Genomic DNA, 12387 nt, shown 5'->3' with positions numbered 1-12387 from the left:
GGTATATAAATAAGTAAAGTAAATAAGGTTTAGAAACTCAAACTTAGTATTTAATTAGAGAATATGCTTAGTAATACTGTATACTTGTATACAGTATATACAGAAATTTTTTACTTATGGTATATACATATGTGCATAAATATATGTCTGTATTTTCAGCTAAAATTTTCTCTTACAATACAGTGTATAAGTGTATATACTGTAAGCATATCTGTAAATTATGCTATAGTACAGAGCACTAGCATAATAGGGTGCTTGGAAGAGGCTGAAGACAACATTGTATGCTCTAAAATGATTAATAATATGTACCTTGCCTAAAATCATTATAAGAGAGTATACTTACCAAAACTCTCAAACATTATGAAACCTGAACTGTTCTGTCCAAATACCAATTGTGCCTCATAATACAATGAGAACAGTGACAACACTTGTAACAACAAACTGTAGAATATAATAAGTAATCTTGACATATTCTATTAATGAAGGCCTACTAATCTTTCTGAAACAGCCAATCACAATTATCATTCAGCTAACTTAATCACAAGCTATTACACATTAACATTAACAGTTATAGCAAACAAACATGTAAGTGGACAGACAGTCAAACACCTATTACAGAATTACTTTATTAACTACTAAGATTCATCTATCCTCATTACTACAGACTTCATACTTCTTCTGACTAGGTGAGAAGTTATACCCTTCAAAGGTTAGTATTGACTAGAGTACATCTAAGAGTAACAACACTATCTGTAAATTGAAATTAATGCAGATTCAGTCAAGTAAATTTCTACTAGGGAAGAATTGAGAGGAGAAGACCTACTAAAGTTATTATTCTGGTAGCAAACAGGCTGTGTAGAGCTAGGAGAACAACCAAATGTGTTAGCTTGAGTACAAAGAATTATCTTACAACTGAAGTCAACATACTAGCTATTACTGCTAATACTGATGACAGAGATAGGATTACAGGTCAAGCTAATAGGGACATTAACACTCTAAACAATAACCCTAAGAGACTGAGGAGGGTCAAGACAACTGAGTTGCTTGAACTCTGGACAGAGTTACAGTATTAAATCAGACTAGTATTGTACTAGCCTAGAGTTAGTGTTCTAGTCAGCCATTATGAAAAAGTTGCAACACTTGTATTAGATTATAACCAGGTATATTTTATACTTTTTGTAAATTTTGTTAAAGTAATTATATTCTTCATAAGGGTTTTCACAAGTTAATTATAATTTAATACAAGTATAATAAGAATCTAGAACAATTATTAAAATTACTAATATTAATTATAATTGTACATATTGTTAAGATATATAAGTGATTATAACATACCTCTGTAAAGGCTGGAGCCTTACTTAAGAACACAGAACAGGCAAAGACCTAGGATTAGAGAGGTCAACCTAAGTACAGGAGTAAGTACAAAGATAATCTCTAAGTGTCTACAAATAGCCCTTTATATACTTAACTAAAGTCATGTGTGTAACCTCAGAGGTTACACTCTTCCCTACTCTGAAGAAATAAAAGGGGGGGGGGTAGGGAAGTGATTAATGGAGAGACAAAGGAAAGGATATAGTAAAGGGGGGGGGAGGTAAAATACAAAAGGGTAAGGACAGACAATAAGGAACACACAGTTACAAGTTTAAGAAGGCTTTAACTCATTAAAGGGTAGGGAAGGATTAATAAAGAGGCAAGGGAAGTATAGTAAGAGGGAACACATAGTCACCAGTCTAGGAAGGCTTCAACTTGTTAATAAAAACATATGAGGACAAGGACTTTTGACAGAGTTGGTAGAAATAGTATTCCTGAGACAGATACAAGTTAAAGTAAGCTGTTAAAGAGGAACACATAGTAACTAGCCTAGAAAGGCTTTAACTTGTCAATGAAAATGTACAGAGACAAGGACAGGGACAAGGAGTACACATGGTTGAGACATGAAACTGTACTACTAGGAACATGTGAATAATACCTAACAGGTTTAGTAAGTACAGTGTTACTATAGATAAGGAGAAGACAACTAAGACATTGACTAAAACACATAGTTAAGACATTAAACAGTACTGTAAGGAACACATGAATAATACCTAACAGGTCTAGTGAGTACAGTATTACTACAGATAAGGAGAAGACAACTGAGAAGGTCTTGTTTGACTAACAGTAGGCTGAGTGTTAGAGGTAATCTAATCTCTTTAGTAGTGTGAGCAAAAAGGAGTGTGAAAGTTAGAGTGTATAATAAAGAGAACTTGACAACTCTTCAGTTATACTAGTACCTATTACTTAGGGGAGGAAAAAAATGATTGAAACACATGGTCAAGAAGTGAACAGTCATTCTTAAGTGTGTGTTAGTACTAGGAGGAGTAGAAGGGCCAGGTTGACAAAATTAATACACTAATTCTGAGAGTAATAAGAGTACAAGTAGTGTGTAGGTAAAACAGAGTATGTAGAGGTAACAGAGGGTCTGTTTATGAGAGGGATAGGACAGGACAAGACAGGACAGGATAGGACAGGACAGGATAGGACAGGACAGGAAAGGACTGGATAACACTAGTAGAGTATAATTCCTGGCTAGGTCTGTGACTAGGAATAACACTAGTAGAGGCTTGATACTCTAGCTAGGTCTGGGACTAGAGGTGATGCTAGTAGAGGCCCTAGACATTCAGGACTAGGATTGACACTAGTAGGGGCTTAGTACCCTAACTAGGTTCACAACTAGAAAAGGGACTTTATACTCTAGGAAACAGAAGGTGATGCTAGTAAAGGCCCTATATGTTTAGGACTGGAATTGACACTAGTAGGGGCTTAGTACCCTGACTAGGTCTACAACTGGAAAAGAGGCTTTATACTCTAGGAAACAAGAAGGAAAGGGAAAGGGACTTTATACTCTTAGTAGATAGTAGACAATAACAGTAGACACTAGACAGTGACAGAGTAAGAGATAGTATAGTAAGGAATAGACAGTCTTAATAAACACCTTAACAATAGAGAGATATACATTACAGTAGGTACAACAAGTATACAATGAATACACTATAGTTGACAGCTTAATTGTAACATCTGTTATACTAAAAGTAAACACTATCTGTCAGTATAGAACCTATAGCTCCTAAAGAGAATTACACTACAGTTCTAAATATTAGTAGTAGTATTAAGATAGTACTTCCTTGTACAATTTCAGGACTAGGACAGTAGGTCCTTCTGTAGCTTGTTTCTTGACAGTGTTCTGGTAGAGTAATTGTACAGTAGCTCCTAATCTTAGTAGTAGTACTAAGATAGTGTTCTCCTCAAACAATTTGAGAAATAGGATAGTAGGGGCTTCTACAGCTTGTTTCTAGACACTAGCTTGAGATTGTAATGAGTGGCAGAAAGGTTATGAGCAAGAGCAAGTTTGTAGATAATCTACTTAAAGTGGTACAGTAAAGTATATTCTTGAGTAGTAGAACCTTAATTGTAGACAGCTGACCAGACTCACAATGATACACAACACATGTAACTCTAGTATAACTACACACACTCTTCTTGATGCCTTCTCCTAGAATCCAGGGACCAATCTGATGAGGGTTTACTAGGAGAGGGTAGTATAGTGAAAGTATATATTTGAGTAGCAGAATCTTACTTGTAGCCAACTGACAAGACTCACAATGAGGCACAATGTGTACAACTCTAGTACAACTGTATACAATCTTCCTGACACATTCTCCTAGAATCCTAGGACCAATCTGATGAGGGTCTGTTAGGAGATCAAAGGTAGGCCAGCAGGTAGTAATATTCTCCCTATAAGCCTTTAAGAGTGAACAGGAATTCAGTATAGCATTTGTAAAGTTTGTAATTAACTAGAGTATTACTGTAGGGTACTGTAGGTGTGTAGGAGAGTGCTTTACGTAGCTGTTGTATGTTTCTTTTCTTAGCACTGTGCAGATCTGGACAGTGTATGCACGGGCCTCCCAGACAAGTATAAAAGTGCACCTATTTCGACCTCATGTTCTCCAGTCGTTCTGCAATCCAGCTCGCAGCTACAACTGTCTTCTCTTAAGCCTTACCAGCTTCTTCACTGCTCTATACAATGATGTTCAACAAGTACATTGCTCTCCTCGCTCTCCCTATCCTCGCTGCCGCCACGCCCACGCCAGGCAACTCTCTGACTACGAATCCGAAGACCACCGTCACCATTACTGCGACGCGGCATCACGAAAAAGTCGCAACAAATGTAATTAATAATAGCAAATGTAATGTAATAATGTACTTATATATTAATTACAATTCAAAATTATAATTATACTTTGCTTGTAATTGAAATGTAACAACTGTATATAAATGTAATACTTATACAAGAATTGTATTATACTACAATTGTTTTTTGAAGCAAGTAATGTTACTACCAGTATTACTACAATATTATATGTGAGACACAAGTACTTAACTTTTATTGCAATATGTTAAAATTGTATATAAATTAATATACAACAGTAGTTGATTAGTTATAATATTTATAAAAGTAATGTATTATGCTTGTAAGTTGATTATAGTACTTTTGGTAAGATAATATGCAATTATATATATTAATATTGTTAACAATCACCCTGTTAGACTTATAATATAATTTGGTTTTACTTTTAAACAATATATCGAAGTGATTACATAATCGAGTACCGAAGATCGAGTGCATATAATGACGCACTTGCTCTCGTCACTCCTTTTCCTCCTACCTCCACCATCTCCCCAACCCTCCTCCCTCAACACTATGTTGTTGCTCTTGTTCTCTCCAGCTCAGTCCTCTGCCTACAAGCATCCTCCAGCAGGCACACTGGCTGCAACCACCTAGACAATAAACATTGCTGCATTTGTCTCTCTAATCTGCCACTGTGTTGCCTGCACTGAACCTCAGATCCTGTGACGACACAACCCAGCTGGCTACACCGTCCTTCAGTGTAAATTGTAAGCAGCCAGCCCACTTCATAATAACGTGCACAATAGTTGCTCATCCCTTTCCTCCCAACTTTTTGTCTCCTTTTCATCCCTCCTGCTCCTCGTTCTGCCTCTTGCGTTGCCTCTCCTTCGTTGTCCTCCTTTTTATTATTCTTACCTTCTTTTTTACAGTTGCATTCGCGCATCCGCATTGTTGATCAATACTGAACAACTTTGCTAATAATTCGCATACTTCTCCCCACTCTGCAGTGCAAGCAATACTCGACGAGCACATGCTCGCAACAATGTCCATGTACGACTACTCCCAAGGCGCAATCCTCTCTCCAATCCGACGCGCACGTTCTTCCCCACCCGTCCCATGCTTGGCATCACCCTTGATGGGTCCACACTGCGTGCGTTTACTTTCCCCAGTGCTGTGCATGACACCATTTCTAACGGAAGCAGTGACCCTCCACTCCCCTCTCAGCCGAGTCTGTCTGCCTTCCACTTCACCTTCACCTTTCGAGCCGGAACGTCCCAGAGATACACCTTGCAATCGACGACTCAGTTTACTGCACCTCCCATCAGACACTGTAGATAAACTATAGAGCACACGCACACAGACACAGTTTCGTCTGCAGTCTGAATCAACTCGTTCAACACTCTGGATCTCAACCTGCATGCACTACTCACACTTGCTGCACACCATCACCGTGCGTCCATCTTTTCTTTCTTATTGTCACTTGCTAAATCACTCCAAGTCTGTTTCACAGGCACAGCCTCAACCTCCAAAACCTGCTTGACCTTGCAATTCAACTTGCAGGGACTGAGTGACAACCAAGGCATGGTGACGAAGACTACTTTGTACGGCCCAAGAACGCATTAATCCTTTACTGACGCGAATTCTGCTTGCAGAAGAATAAGGCAGAGGCTGCTAGTGATGCAGGGATTGGGACTGTAGAAATAATATAATATTCACTATCTTTTTGTTTTAAATAATTAAATATAATTACATTTTATTAATTATTCAATACAAAACTGTATACAAAACAAAAGCAAGCTATCCAAATGCTTGTAATGATTTGTATATATTGTAAGACAATACTATACTGTTAAAAAATAATAAGTATATTTTAACATTATTATTTTGGGAGGTTGTAACCTCTAAGGTTACACACATGACTTTAGTTAAGTATATAAAGGGCTATTTGTAAACACTTAGAGATTATCTTTGTACTTGCTCCTATACTTAGGTCAACCTCTCTAATCCCAGGTCTTTGCCTGTTCTGTGTTCTTGAGTGAGGCTCCAGCCTTTACACTTTTTTTTGAACATTACAAAATTTGGGGATTACCTCTCATCTACTGTCTTTCACTTGTGCCACCAGATTGTCAGCCTCCCCCCCCAGCTTCCCTCCACATGTTCACTATCTGCCCACTTGTTCTCTTCCACTTTACTTCAACTCATTCTGTTCATAGTAGACAATCTGACATAGACATGAATTGCACTGTCATTGCATGTGGTGTTCGTGCAAGGGGAAAGAGTAGTAGCCAATCAGCTGAGGGAGCAGATATTGTCCGACTAAAGCACCATTTCAGCAGAGGCAAGACCTTCAGCATGAAACATTGCAAACAGCATTCCTCAGGGTGAGAATTGAGTCTAAACAAATCAGTTTATGCAAGGTCTTCTAATTCAGGAGAACCAGGCACCCAAGGATAGGACAATAACATACTGCATGTTTGTTGCAAGATGACAGTACTGTAGTGTCAGGAAGCCCCTATAGCCAGACTAGTCTTGACCGATCGTGTCTTCCCACTGAATATGCTCTATTAAGATCTCGCATACCCAATCATTTGAAATGGCTCAGGTGTATTGATGACGCCTCTCTGTTGGCCAGTGGATAGGTCTATGAGGACGAGTGTGTGATCTGCAGAGACTGTATCGAGGAGCAGTGAGAAAGAGACAATTGTAAGTCGAGGATAGGCTCTTTGTGTAAAGTAGATAGGTATCCGTAGTTTGACGTCAGAGGGTATGTTCTCCATAAGGCCGAAGAAGTCTCACAGTCAACTCAAGTTCGTTTTTGAAATTCGTGTAGTAAAGGGTCATGTACAGACACTACGACCTGCAGAAAATACTGTGATGTTTAATCCTGAAGGGTCAGGCTTACAGCCCATAATTTCGTCCTAACAAACATATTTGTACTAAATGCAAAATACCTCAAAATTGAATGCAACCACTCACCAAATGAGAAATAGAAAGGCTGACAATGAACGTCTCGAAACCACTTGTACGCTTTGCAGGGCGTATACGTCCCTTTTTCTATTGTCTCAAGGAATGACAATCTAAGTTTCTGGTGGTGTTGCACCACACGCTTGTTTTATGATTATACCATCAACCGGTGGGGGAACCCTTCTTTTTGCCATTGATGCTGCCTCGAACGTCAGAAAGACGAATGAAGAAGCAGTTCAAATTCATTGTTCAACGCAGTATGTCACGTGCGTGCACCTGACTTGCTTCTTCCAACGACGGATCAAATCTATACTGGCAAACTTCTTTCCACAGCACCTCTAAGCTCAAGTGTGGGCTTCCAAACATCCATGGCATTAGTCAGGAAAGGCGTCCACTTGGATCACACGACGAGCTCTTATGCAGCAAATAAATTCGCTTGATACTCTAATCTCCGATAATTTTCCGCAAAACGGTCTCCGCTTATTGAGCAAGACAAGTACTCTCAGTCTACTTAAGACAGTTCCGTCCAAATATCACCACACGAAATAATCCCCGTTCTGGTTGACCTAGTAGCAATGGCTCCGCTCTATCACGGCTCCTGTTTATGCAAGGAAATTGAGTTTGAAGTGGCGGCCGAGCCGATCATGTGAGTAACTTTTCGTTTCAATATCATACTGCGAATTTGTGCTTATTGGTGTGCAGTGTATCATGCTGCCACTGCAAGAATTGTAAGAAATATACCGGGACCGTCTTCACCACAAATGTCGTGTTCGCGGCTAATGTATGCTCCCATTTTACTTGTACTAAATTGTCCATTACTTACTATTCTACTTCCCAAAGAATTCGATAAGGATTACGAAAGGCGAGAACCTTGTCAGCGCCTTCAAGGACACTGTTCAAGACTCTGGTAATTCGCTATCTCGCAAATTCTGCAGCCTCTGCGGTTCACCGCTGTACAACACTGGCGGTGACTTCGGACGCACACTCGCTGTATTCTACAGTGCATTGGATGACTTCAATGTGGTTGGAGATGATGGAATCGCGAAGGAGGCTAAGCCTCAAGTGGAGTATTATTCGAAAGTTAGGACATCCTGGGTGCGTTCTGTCGAGGGAGCTGAGCAGCCGAAGACAAAGCCCGGAAGGGATTAGTTTGCTGACTTAACTGAATAAAGTTTCGTAATTGCGAATACTGCTAGGCAGGTTGACCAGATTGGGCAGTAGAAGCGAGCTCATGTTCGTAGCAAATAAATTCAGTATAAGTTCTCGATAAATTTCCGGAGAAGCGCACTCCGCTTATTGAACGCGACTCGCGTTACTTTGGACAATTCACATCTCACAAGTTGCTCTAGCTAACACACAGAAACAAGTCCACTGCTGCATTATAACTCCTGCTTGTGCAGAGTCATCAAGTTTGGAATAAACCCTGAGCAAATACTGTACGTATTTTCAGCTTTGGTTATGATCTTTTATTCTCTTTAGAACACTCCAGTTTGTTACCAGGAGTAATCCGTTGCTGCTGCAAGTATTGTGAGAAGTAAATTGGAACAGTCTTAACCGGGAACACTGTGTCTCGTCTGCTGATGGATTCTCTTTGCGTTTACCGACGGCGTCTATGTCTAAATATCTGCCTCTGCCTTTCTCATAGAACTCGATAAGATTCGCGAAGGAGAGAACTAGTAAGTACCGTTGCTGCAGGTCACTGTCCAAGACATCCATTGTTGATTACACATCACAAGTCTTCTTTCGCGTTTGCATTAGTGGAACACTTCTCTTCCCAGCTTTCCTTTGCTTTTGGTCAGAGGTTTCCAATAACCAAATGGTATCAGGCAATACAACCACTTGGATCACACGACAAGCTCATGTGCGACCATTCTATCCACTGGACGCTTAATCTCCGATGAATTTCCGCAGAACAACTCGTGCTTACTCAGCAGAGTTGATAGTTTGAGATTATTCAGATGGTTCCACTCTTTACTGCACGAGTTAGCCCTCGTTCTGACCGACCCATAACGATGCCTCCGCCTTACCATGGTTCGTGTCTATGTGGGAAGGTTGAGTTTGAAGTGAACACAGAGCCAATGGTGTGAGCAACTTCTCGTTCCAACATTAACACTGAATTTGCACTGATTGATATATAGTACGGTATGCTGTCACTGCAAGAATTGTAAGAAATATACTGGGACTGTCTTCAGTACTAGCGTCCTGTTCCCGGCTAACGTACGCTCCTGTTCATCTGTGTACTTGTCCTGTGAGATTTCCATTACTTATAATTGCCCTTTCTGAATTAGAATCCGATAACAATCACGAAAGGAGAGAACTTCATTGGTACCTTCAATGACACCAGTCAAGACTCTAGCAATGAGCTATCCCGCAAATTCTGCAGCCTCTGCGGTTCTTCGCTTTATAATGAGGGCGGTGGCGATGGACATCAAGTTGCTGTATTATATAGCGCACTGGACGACTTCAATGTAACTATTGGTGATGGAATTACGGAGGAGGTGAAACCACAGTTGGAAGTATATACGAAGGATAGGACGTCCTGGGTACATCCTGTTGAAGGAGCTCAGCAGTCGAAGACAAGGCCGGGAAAAGATCAGTTTGCCGATGTAGGGATACGCTCATAAAATTTGTGATTAATGGTGATGCTCGGCAGCATGGACAGCTTGGATCGCGCAACGAGCTTGTTTGTAATAATTTAAGTTTAGCATGTGTTCCAGTATTTATCTCCGATAATTTCCGGAAAAACGAACTCTGCTTACTGAGCACGACTCGGTCTACTTGATCTGTCCTCCCATCTTATATCTTGCCTTATACAACGTACGAACAATGTCACCACCGTATCATGGTTCCTGCTTGTGCAGAGAGATTGAATTCGAAATAAATTCTGAGCATATATTGTACGTACTTTCCACTCTAATCGCACATTCTTCAAAATAACGCTGCATGCTACTAAGAGTAACCTGCTGCCACTGCAAGAACTGCAAGAAATTCACTGGAACAGTCTTCACCAGTAACGTAGTATTTCCGGATGCTGTACGTATTCTCTTGTGCCGCGACTAAAGACGTCCATCGCTAAAGATCCAACTTAAAGGACTTGCTGAGATTCACGAAAGGAGAAAACCTCGTTAGCACCTATAGCGATCCTGTCCAAGACACCGGCAATGTGCTGGTTCGCAAATTCTGCAGCAAATGCGGGGCGTCACTCTATATTGATCGCGGAGATGGTGGACGCACATTCGCTGTATTTTACAGTGCGCTGGATGATTTCAATATAGTTGGGGATGATGGAATTGCAAAGGATGCTAGACCACAAGTGGAGTATTATTCAAGGGATAGAATATCCTGGGTGCATCCTGTCGAAGGAGCTGAGCAGCCCAAGACAAAGCCTGGAAGAGATTAGTTTAATGATTTTAGGACACCAATACAGATTTTCAAATGCACGATTATCAAAGATTTTCATTAGGTAACATCTTGTTGGTAATGAATATCAAGGTTTTAAACATATCTGACCAATTGAAACGTATGTCCAATCTCATTTAGAAAGGAGAATAAATGTGTTTCTAGGTCTCTTGTCGTTCTTTCAAAAGGTAATCATATTTATGTTGAAGCAGACTTAAGGCATCACGGAAAAATCAAGCTCTGTTAAGCACCAAGCACAAGCCATCATATAGCAGTCATAGCAAGCAGATATGCAAACAATCAGTCACACAAACAGTCATTACAACACTACTCCATCATCCAGTAAGATCCCATCTGCCCTCATTCTCGTAGGATCCAGGCTTCGTCATACCAGCGTGAGATAAGTTATACCCTTTAAAGGTTGAGGTTGACTGGTGTACAGCCAAGGGCAATGACACCGTCTGTATTTGAAAATTACGGTAGATTCAATTGAGCAAATTTTAGATGGATGATGGAAGGAAAAGACCCACTGAAGTTGTTGTTCGAGCAGCAAACAGGCTGTGCAGAGCTAGTAGAACATTTAGATCCGTCAACAAGGGTAGAGCATGCCACAACTGCAGCCAACATACCAGCTATTACTGCCAAGGCCAATGACAGAGATGGGGTCACAGGTCAAGCCAACAGGGACAGCAACACCCTGGAGGACAACACCCAAGAGACTAAGGAGGCCTGCAAGGCCGCTGCTATCCGAACTCTGGACGGAGTTGCAGCATTGAAGATCACCCGTGTTACACTGGCTCGCTGGCTGAGTCGAAGTCGAAGCCGGCGCGGTCACGGTTACTGTGGAGGTAGTAGCAGGCTTCGTCGTCGGTTCGCCTCCCGGCATGGGCGTGGCGACAGCAAGGATGGGGAGAGCGAGAAGAGCAATATACTTGTTGAACATCATTGTGTAGTGCAGTGAGGAGCTGATAGGGCTAAAGGTAAGGCAGTTGTAGCTGGGAATTGATTCGCAGAACGACTGGGGAATATGAGGTCGAATGGTTCCGATTTTATACTTGCCTGCAGAGGCCCGTGCGTATGCCGATCGGACCAGAACAGCGCCGGGAAAACAAGTATCAAGCAACTACGCACACTACTCCGCACACTTGTTCCTTCCCACTTCACCATATTCTATTCGCTACAACACATTAGCGATGAATTACGACGTCATGGGATGTGTTGTTCGGCACGAGAAGGAAAGAATAGTAGCCAATCGGTTGAGGAAGCAGACATTACGTGGTGCGACTAAAGCACTGTTGGCACAAGGAAGACTTCTTCGGCATGAAACACTGTCAACAATGTTGCTTGGAGCGGGAACTGGGCTTGAACAAATTATATTGCGCAAGGTCTTCTAATTCAGGACGGTCAGGCACCCAAGAATAGGACGGTGACACACTGCATGTTCGTTGCGAGATGATAGAGTTGTAGCGTCGGGAAGCGTTCTTTCGCTTGACTAGTCTTGACTGGTCGTGTTTCTCCACTATATACACTCGGCTGACACCTCACGCACCTCAACAATTGAACTCTGTACCAGGATAAAATAGATCAGGAGTTTTTTTAAAAATTCGGCGAAATATGAAATAGTCTTACACATAGAAAAATCCGCACCAAGTAAACGTGTTGTGACGTAGAAGCGGAAATAGGGTGATCAGAAGCTCATCCCCATCACCCGCAGTGATCTGTCATGACAATTAATCTGCTGATTAGGCTCCAAGGGCGAGAAGGATTTCTTGTCCTTAACGCATGTTCAGAAAGCCCGGCTTATTCACATCGAACCAATTCGCGCGAGAAAAAATAATTGAAGAAGGGAATCCACATTC

At 41.1% G+C, this 12387-nt stretch overlaps 3 protein-coding genes across 3 annotated transcripts; 2 read left to right on the top strand and 1 right to left on the bottom strand.

The window, feature by feature from the left end:
• Positions 1 to 7701: 7701 nt before the first annotated feature.
• On the top strand, positions 7702 to 8381 carry FOMMEDRAFT_22047 (uncharacterized protein; the record flags this gene model as incomplete). The annotated part of the gene is made up of 3 exons (XM_007268901.1): positions 7702 to 7775; positions 7832 to 7910; positions 7970 to 8381. 3 exons carry the CDS (start codon positions 7705 to 7707, stop codon positions 8276 to 8278), a joined length of 459 nt encoding a protein of 152 aa, XP_007268963.1. The 3' UTR covers positions 8279 to 8381.
• Positions 8382 to 9112: 731 nt separating this feature from the next.
• FOMMEDRAFT_111686 (uncharacterized protein) lies at positions 9113 to 9868 on the top strand. The gene is made up of 3 exons (XM_007268900.1): positions 9113 to 9212; positions 9268 to 9346; positions 9418 to 9868. Exons 1-3 carry the CDS (start codon positions 9142 to 9144, stop codon positions 9751 to 9753), a joined length of 486 nt encoding a protein of 161 aa, XP_007268962.1. The 5' UTR covers positions 9113 to 9141; the 3' UTR covers positions 9754 to 9868.
• A 1074-nt stretch (positions 9869 to 10942) lies between these two features.
• Positions 10943 to 11414, bottom strand: FOMMEDRAFT_88631 (fungal hydrophobin; the record flags this gene model as incomplete). The annotated part of the gene is made up of 3 exons (XM_007268899.1): positions 10943 to 10989; positions 11059 to 11096; positions 11158 to 11414. 3 exons carry the CDS (start codon positions 11412 to 11414, stop codon positions 10943 to 10945), a joined length of 342 nt encoding a protein of 113 aa, XP_007268961.1.
• Positions 11415 to 12387: the final 973 nt, after the last annotated feature.

This window comes from Fomitiporia mediterranea, assembly GCF_000271605.1.
Source record: "Fomitiporia mediterranea MF3/22 unplaced genomic scaffold FOMMEscaffold_8, whole genome shotgun sequence".
Taxonomy (NCBI): Eukaryota; Fungi; Basidiomycota; class Agaricomycetes; order Hymenochaetales; family Hymenochaetaceae; genus Fomitiporia; species Fomitiporia mediterranea.
The sequence above is the reverse complement of the archived record's forward strand: the minus strand, read 5'-3'. Positions and strand labels throughout refer to the sequence as shown.